Below are 8,699 nucleotides of genomic sequence, written 5' to 3' on the forward strand. Positions count from 1 at the left end.
AAAATAATTCTTTAAAAAAGAAAAAAAGAAAAGGAACCGGCAGGTGGTGTGGCATCTGGCAGCTTGAAAATCACACTGGGTATGTTTGCATGCATACCCAAAATCCTAAAAAGAGAATATAGGAGAAGAGATGGCATGGCCATACCCTCTAGGGGTGATTTCTTTCTCTCTCTCTCCCTCCCTCTCTCTCTCCAGCTTTGCCCTCTGGCAGAAAAAATACTCAAAAGAACACATGATTCAACAGTGGCCATGACAGCAACATGCCTTTTTTTCTTTACTCTGACTGATAAAAATCTCTTATCTGCTAATGCAGCTACCTTGTGAATAATATAAAATAAACAAATGGCTTAAACTAAACAGATCTATTAATGAGTCATTGAATTGATCTAGCACAGGAAGAAAAACAAGGTTCAGACAGCCAGAAATAGTAACCACTGTTTTTCTGTTTTCCAAATTGTCCTCCCTTTCCATCACCAATTTGAACAGTATGTTCAGATAAGAGTGGCTGGGGCAAATGGAAACACCGTGCTTCAACGCAATGGCTTGAATAGGAACCCTGCTTGTCCGTTTCGTTTCTGACAAGACAGCAAACTAGCAGGGCATATCCACCAGGGGAGGCCTAAGAGCTGACACGGGATACAGATGATATAAACATTAAAGTACTTAATGAATCTATTTTCTGCAGACTGGAGGAGGGAGAGGCTAAATGAAAGATATGAAGCATTTTAAGCTTCTTGGGAAAGATACTATTGTTGCCCTTATCAGTTCTATTTAGTAAGTATTTACTGAGTGTTTATTCCATGCCAGGTTTTGGTGGAGAGGGAGGCAGAGAAAACTCTCAATGATGAAAACGCCAGACTACATCTCAGTTTTTGTGTCAATGTAGAGCTTCCCTTTCCCAAAAGTTCACCTGGGAAAATCCAGTAATGCTGGTTTGCCTCTGCCTCCCGCCTCATTTTCTGCAAATGAAAGGGACCAACTGGCCTACTGCCAGACACACAGAAGGTTCTGGCCACCTCTCGATTTTCTTTCTATGTACCAGCAGCAATAGTCAATCCTGAGTCATGTGGTGCTACTTCCAGAAAAGGTTAAAGCTATTTTGTAAAATTAAAGGGAGTGTGTGTGTATGTGGGATATTGGGAGGGGAATAACCGCAATTCACGGTCACATATTAAAAGCTTGACCTTTAAATCAAGCTTCCTTAAAGAATTCTTATACATTTGCTTCTTCTACCTAGAAGCTGTTCTCCTTACTTCTCAGATATGTTACTTAAAAGCAAAAGTCCCCCAAGATCTACTTAGAATTAGATACCTCCACCACCTAAGTATCCCTTTTTCCCCAGGTGCTCTCTCTTCTTCCCTTCCAGGTCATCTCTTTCAATTCTCAGAGCCCCCAAGGACATTATGCCTTCACCAAACGGCTCGGCTCAAATCCCAGGTAAGAAGCAGAAGTCTCTTTTCTCAACAGTCCTTAGAACCAACATATCCAAATCTATTTTTGTCATCCTACCTAGAAACACCAATTACATCTGTAGCCTTTTTCACCTTCCATGGACCCCATCAGACTTTAAAGGAACACGTACTTCCACACACAAGGTTATAAGGGTCTCTTATCTAGCACAGAACACTGCCACACCAAATACTTCACTAGCTATACCACCTGCCAAGCTTCTCCCTGGACCAGCCTCTCAGTAACAGCAGATGAGTTAACTGCCCTTCAATTAGTCTAACACTTGTGAATAAACTGTATTTCCTACCACCCTCAAAGGATGCTTCACACCCTCTTAGTCACCAATCTGTTACCAAATTTCATTCCAACAGAGGGTATAAAATGCAAGCCTGCTGGTGTACTGGTTATATACTGTGGCCCCCAAAGTCACAGAGCCTGTGAACGCAACTGTATTTGGAAAGAGGTTCTCTGCAGATGTAATCAATTTAAAATAAGGTAATACTAGATTAGGGTGGCCATAATGCAATGACGAAAATCCTTATAAGGAGAAGGAAATTTGGATACAGACAGAGGGAAGGTGGAGGCAGAGATGGAATTATGCTGCCAGAAGCCAAGGAATGCCAAGGATTTCGGACAATCACCAAGAGCTAGAGGTAAGCAAGGCCTTCCCAAGGGTCTGTGGACACCTTAATTTCAGGCCTCCCAAACAGTGGGCAATGCATTTCTGTTGCTTTTAGCCACCCACTTTGTGGTGACTTGTTACAGTAGTCCTAGGAAACTCTCGCAGCTGGCAAGTTAAGGTCAATGCAAACTGAACTGCTTGGAATTGTTTGATGTTTGAGGTGAGCTCCTAGACACTTCATGATTTCTTAGAAAGCATCTGTGGACATTGTAGCTGTCCATAACCCTAAGAAACAGGTAAAGCAAAATGCTAGTTTCAGTAAAATGCTTTGAGCTTAATGTAAACAGTGAACATAGTGATGTTCCAATACAGCTGGGTGTTTCTGACCACAACTACTGAAGGCATTGAGAAACCAACATAAAAACACCTGATAATTGAGCTAGAATGCTCTAGTAGAGCCCATCCCCTATGCAAGACCCCCAGGATCTATAGCTATTACAAGCAGTAGGCACCCAAGACTCACTACTACTTACTAGTTTAAGGCAGCAAAAGAGTACCACTTACTGAAGGACCAGCAACAGAATTTAAGGCACTGGTGGAGCAATTCCAACTTATTTGAAACAACTTTCTCTACTCTCAGTAGGAGAATGGCAGAAGGGAAGAGAATTGATGGCCAACATCTCTGTAGAATTTGCCAAATTTTCTCCACGGAGCAGTGGACTATATTCGACTCACTTCAGGCATCAGGCACCAGGGATTCTGACTACAGAGGCAAGCATACCTTTTGCCGCATGACTGACAGAAGAAAGAGGTTCATCGTCGGATGTGGAGCTGAGGTTCAGGCCAAGCTCTGCAACTCTTTTTTTCTGTTTCTTGATGGGGGCAGTGCATTCTGGGTCAGCTCTCCTCCTCATTGTTACTGCAAACATAAATCCAGACTGTCAGCTCTCCTTGGGTCAGAGCCACTAGAATCAGAGCAGGAATTCCGAAGTATAAACCATCAATGGGATGAGTTTTGGCAACTCCAAACATCCTCCAGTGCCAGCATTTGAATAGCCTCTCCCTCAGTATGAGGTCTAGGAAGGATGCCAGCCAAGCTCTGGTTTTCAAAATAGCTGTTAGTTTTTCTGGAAAATGTGAGGCTCATAGACCCAGAGGCCTCTGGGGTCACTGGTGTCAAATATCAGAAGTCATGAATCAACTCCGCAAGCCACAAGGGAAGAAAGGCCTTGAGTACTTGTTATTCTCTATTTTTTATGCAAAATTGGCCATGAATGACAACCTACACTGAAAATGAACCACCAAACCTGATAAATATCAACTAATATTTCTAAGGCAAAGGGACCATCCCATAATTATTTTCATCACCATTATTATCTGACCAGAACAGCTAAGAGATTACACAGTATAAAACCAGCTTTTGGTTTGTTCATAATATTTGAAACCATGAAAGAACTAAGAAAGTTTATAACCAGAGTAAGGAATGAAAGCAGCGATTCACTTAGGACGTGGAAACAGAAGAGTGGGAAAGTACTGGGGCTGGAGGTAGCTATATCATAGGACTGATGTACAAAAATAGTAACTTTAAGAACAGAAACCCATTTCCATGAAAAGAATGGAAACAGGCATTGCATCACCATCATCCATGCCCCTGGATATGTACATAAGATATAAGAAAGAAAAAAGAAATAGGATGAAAATGAAATTATTAGGAGACCCTAAAACTCAAGGAATGATCAAGTTAAAACACAGTCAAGGGGCTGGCAGGTGGCATGGTGGTTGATGGCGCTGGACTCCCACATGGCCGACTGCGGTTCAAGTCCTGGACCTGGTGGCTTGCTTTCTCACTTTCTCTCGCTCTCTCTCTTGCTTTCGCTCTGTCCCTCACTAGTCAAATTAAAATAGGTAAATAAATAAATGTTAAATAAAATAATTCTTTAATAAATAAATAAATAAAAATAAAACGCAGTCAAGAACGACCAGCAGGTGGCATGGTGGTTGAGGGGCTGGACTAGCACAAAGCTGAGCATAGTCTGAGTCTCAGACCGGGAAGCTTGCTTTCTCATTTTCTTTCTTTTTTTTTTTTTTTAAAGAACTTATTTAATTTTTCATTATTATTATCTTCCCATAATTCTTAAAAAAAAAAAAAGGCAGGCAAGAAAGTAGTGAATTAAGAGTACAGTTTACACACAACTGATTGGCCATAGAGAACTCAGAAGAAAATGGACTCAAAAAACAAAAGCAAACCCAATGGGTGACCAGTTGGGCTGCAATCCTTGGGAAAGCGGTGGAAGGAGAGGTGTAGGGTAACAAACGCAGCTTATAGTTGTGGCCACAGCAGCCACAACAAGACAGCAAGAGGATCCAAAGGTGCCACTAACTTCCCACCAGCCTCAGAAAACCCTGGATCACAATCCCCTTCTCTCCAGCTCAAGAATGAGCCAGTCACACAATGACACCCTTCCTACAGGGGCACAGGCAGGGACAACGCTGGGAAAGTAGGAAGGGCAGGAGACACGGAGCAAACCGAAATTAAAATCAGGCTGAGACACGTTTCACTTTCAATCAGTCTTAAATCCCCCCTCCCCCGGACTCGAAATGAGAGAAAAAGTCCACCCTAGAGCCTGCTTCAACCGTAACAAACACAAAAAAGGCTCCTGTGATTGTTACGTGCACTGTGCTGGGGTGGGTGCAAGCAAAGAACGAAGAGATGTCTGGAAGGCTGGAGATGCTGTGCTCCTCCCCAAATCACATCCCCCCAGATGCGGGCCTTCAAATCGTGGAATCCGGCCCTCATTTCCCACCGAAGAAGACGGGCAGGCCACACGGCTAACCAGTGCCCGGTTCAAGAGACCTAGACATGCCAGAAGAAGTGCTCTGGCAGGGAACTTCCGAGCGGAAGGCAGGAGGCCTGGCTCTCCCTGCTCGCTCCCCCACGGAGAGGGTTCGAATCCCCCCACGCCGGCCTCCTCTCCCCGGGCCGCAGTTCACACTGCCAGAGGGAAGAGGTGGGCTCCCATCCCCCGGGCTGGTCTTTCCATCTGGAGATAAGGTGAGCGTGTGGATGTGTGCGCAGTGACATGTGTCAGCGGCAGCCGCGGCCTCCGGGAACCAGCCCGCGTCCACCGGTCGCGCTGTCGCGCTCGTATCCCGCCCGGCGAGCCGCGCAGCTTGATGACGTAACGGAGCGGCCGCTCCCCCAACCTCCACCCAGCCCAGCCCCGCCCTGGCCCTGGGAAAGGCCGCTCAGGTTCGGGCGGGTCCCATCCCGCAGCCCGGGAGGTCCAGGGCGCCTGCGCAGAGGAGACCACCTGAGAAGGAGGCTAAAGCAACCGAATGTCTTACCCTCAGGCTCTGGGGAAGAGAAAGCGCTACAAGAATTCAAAGGGCCAGATACTCTCCTATTGCCTCATCTTAGTCGCGATATTATCTTCGCCCCACGTTCAGAGGAACCAACAGATGGCATAGTGGTTATGTCGTTGGACTCTCACATGTTCTTCAAAGGTTCGAGTCCCGGACTCGGAGGCTTGAAACTCACGCTGGGATTGTGTGCATCCATGCCCAAAATCCCTAAAAGAGAATAGAGGAGAAGGGATTGCGGCATGGTCACCCTCCCCCCCCCCATCACACACACACACCTTCCACCAGGGTGATTCCTCCCTTTCTGTTTCTCTGTCTCTGCCTGGCTAGCCCAAGTATTCTATAGCAAAAATCTCTCTTAAGAAAAAAGAAAACAAAAATGTTAAGAGAAGTAGGCTGTAAACTGGCTGAGGGCAGGAACTCAGAGTGCTTGTTCCCTGCTTGTTCACTGCATCCCCAACATCCAGCATATAGGACACCCTCAGCAGATGCTGAGCGAAGGACCGGGAAGATGGAATGCTGTCCATAGCACCTCACTATATGGAACAGATGGCTTTCCATCCCAAAGCCATTTTCCAGTGTGAACACCCTCACTCAGTCACCTCAACCCATAAATTCAGACTTCTCCTTATGCCTTTACCCTGTAAGACTGCTTTATCCCCAGTGAACGGGAGAAAACCTATCATCTGTCCTGTTCGTTCCACCAGAAATCTGAGATGTCTCTCTTCCTCAGTCCCTGGAACCTATAATAGACTCACCTGGGTTTACCTCTCCACTCTCTCAAATCTCTCCATTCGTCTTTATCTCCACTGCCGCAACTCAAGGGCTCACGCGCTCAGTGAGATTTCAACAACCTCCGAATCATCATGCCTGTCTTCAGTTTCTCTAATGCATTCTCCACAAAACCAAACTGATTTTTAAAATGAACTAGAATCCCATCACGACACATCGCGGATTAAAACTTGTCAATGACTTCCCACCGCTCTCAGACTAAAGCCAGTATCTGTAAGACGGCCTCCTGTCTGGCCTCTCGTGCAGTCGTGCTTCCTGCTCCTTGTTCTGCCGTTCTCCCCTCCTGGCCTCTCACTTTCTAAACATGCCATGTCCCTGAAAGGCGCATCCTCCTGTCTGGACCACTTTTATCCCTATTTGCTTCACCTTTCCACTTACGCCTCAAGTCTCAGATGAGTGGACTTATTCCTGGAAATCTTTCCTGAGCCCACAAGTTGGGAGCCCCACGTCTGGGCTGTGTCCTTCCTCTATCGAAGTACTTACCACGGTGTTGTGTAATGGCCTGTTCTCTTGTCTGCCTCCCCCACTCGGTTGTAAACTTGGAGCAGAAAGGGTTATGTCTGTCTGTATTCAATTCATAAGATTTAACCTGGTGGCCGGTGGTAGGAACTCCACAGACGTTTGTTAAATCTGTGGAAGTATGAAAGATGAGTGAAGGCTGATCGCTGTGCAAAAGGTCCCAGGGCTAGGAAGAGGCAAATAGGCTTTTAACCCAGGTCTCTTTGGTTCTAAAGTTGAGTGTCCCTCCACCTGACCAAGGGTTTGTTTTGTTTTGTTTTGTTTTTAGGTTTTTGCCATAGGATGTGTGTGCTCACCAGAGAGAGGCTGAGAGAGGGAAAAGTGAGAAGTCAGCCCGCAAGGGGGATGACCATGCTGTAATTCCTTCTCCAGTCTCCTCTCGGGATTTTTGGGTGTGCACACGCACACTCCCAATGTGATTCTCAAGCCACAGGGTCCAAGGCTCAAACTATAGTCGTCCATGTGGGAGTCCAGTGCCTTTACCACCATGCCACCTGCTGGCCCCCTGACCAAGGGTTTTTAACACGTGTTGTCACATTAACACCTTTGGTTATGAAACATATGGACTCATTCTCAAAATAATCATTTGAAGGGCATAAAATAAAATCATAGGACTACAAAGGAAATGAATTATATTGGAAAAGTCAACATATTTAACACACCTAGTGACTTGTGTGTTTGGTTGTTTTTTTATGAGAGAGAAGTTTTGGTTTTGCCAAGTCATGATCCTCCCACTCCAGACTCCCAGTTAATTAGGGCTGCAGGCATGCGCACCGCACTGGACCTGTTGACAGAGCTGAACCCAGGCCTGCAGTGTGGCCCCAGCCTCCCAGTAATACCAAACTAGCAGTGTGCATCACTGAAGCTGAGCCAATTTGTTCTGTTTGGAAGATTGATTTATTTATTTATTTTACTATAGGGCACATATACTCACCAGAGAAATAGAGAGAGACAGAAAGCGAGAAATCTCTCCCCAGGGGGGATGGCCACACCACAATCCCTTCTTCTCCATTCTCCTCTCAGAATCTTGGGCATGTACGCACACACACCCAGCGTAAGTTTTAAGTCTCCGGGCCTAGGACTTATACCGTAGTTGACTATGTGGGAGTCCAGCAACATAACCATTATGCCATTCGCTGGTCCCTATTAGTATTATTTTTAAATTTTGTTATAGGGCACATGCACTCCCCAGAGAAAAATAGGGGACAGAAGGGGAGTGAGGAAGTAAGCCACCAGGTCTGGGACTTGAACCATGGTCAGCCATGTGGGAGTACAGCACCTTAACCACCACACCATCTGCTGGCTCTGAGCCAATTTGTTTTTTATGTAACTCATTTAATAATGAGAGTATGCATTCAAAACACAGGCAAGGTAAAGTTACATTTTATTTTTAAAACATATATGAAAAGATAAATGTATATTTATCCAATGACTAGAACTGGAATGACCAGATATATAGGGGAATTATTAATTATTAATTATTATCGTATGTCATAAACAAAATGAAGTTAGGATGGATCATTGACCTAAACATTAAATCTAAAATGATAAAGCTTATAATAGGGAACACAGACAGAAACATACCAGTGCAGCATTAAAGTAGACAAAGATTTTTTTATTTTATTTTTTTTAATACAGGACCATTACACAGGGAGTATTAATTGAGGGGAGGGGATGATAAAATGTACTTCATCAAAATAAAGGCTTTGGGATCCAGCAGGTGGCATGGTTGTTAAGGCACTGGACTCCCACATGGCTGACTGTGGTTCAAGTCCCAGATCTGATGGCTTGAAAATCACACCAGGTGCATGTGCATGCATACCCAAAACCCGAGAAGAATAGAGGAGAAGGGATTGCCACATGGCCATACTCCCAGGGGGTGATTTCTTACTTCCCTCTCACTATCTCTATTTGTCTCTTCAGTGAGTGCACATGCCTATAGCAAAAATCTAAAATA

At 45.1% G+C, this 8,699-nt stretch overlaps 1 protein-coding gene across 1 annotated transcript in view; it reads right to left on the reverse strand.

Moving 5' to 3' along the window:
- CMTR1 (cap methyltransferase 1) overlaps positions 1–3,021 on the reverse strand; it is a 51,992-nt gene extending 48,971 nt beyond the window's left edge. Inside the window, 1 exon segment of the mRNA XM_006148624.3 lies at positions 2,853–3,021. Coding sequence (XP_006148686.2) covers positions 2,853–3,000 — 148 coding nt within the window. The 5' untranslated portion in view covers positions 3,001–3,021.
- Between the last annotated feature and the right edge of the window lie 5,678 nt (positions 3,022–8,699).

This window comes from Tupaia chinensis, unplaced genomic scaffold (genome assembly GCF_000334495.1).
Source record: "Tupaia chinensis unplaced genomic scaffold, TupChi_1.0 Scaffold000238_1, whole genome shotgun sequence".
Classification (NCBI taxonomy): Eukaryota; Metazoa; Chordata; class Mammalia; order Scandentia; family Tupaiidae; genus Tupaia; species Tupaia belangeri.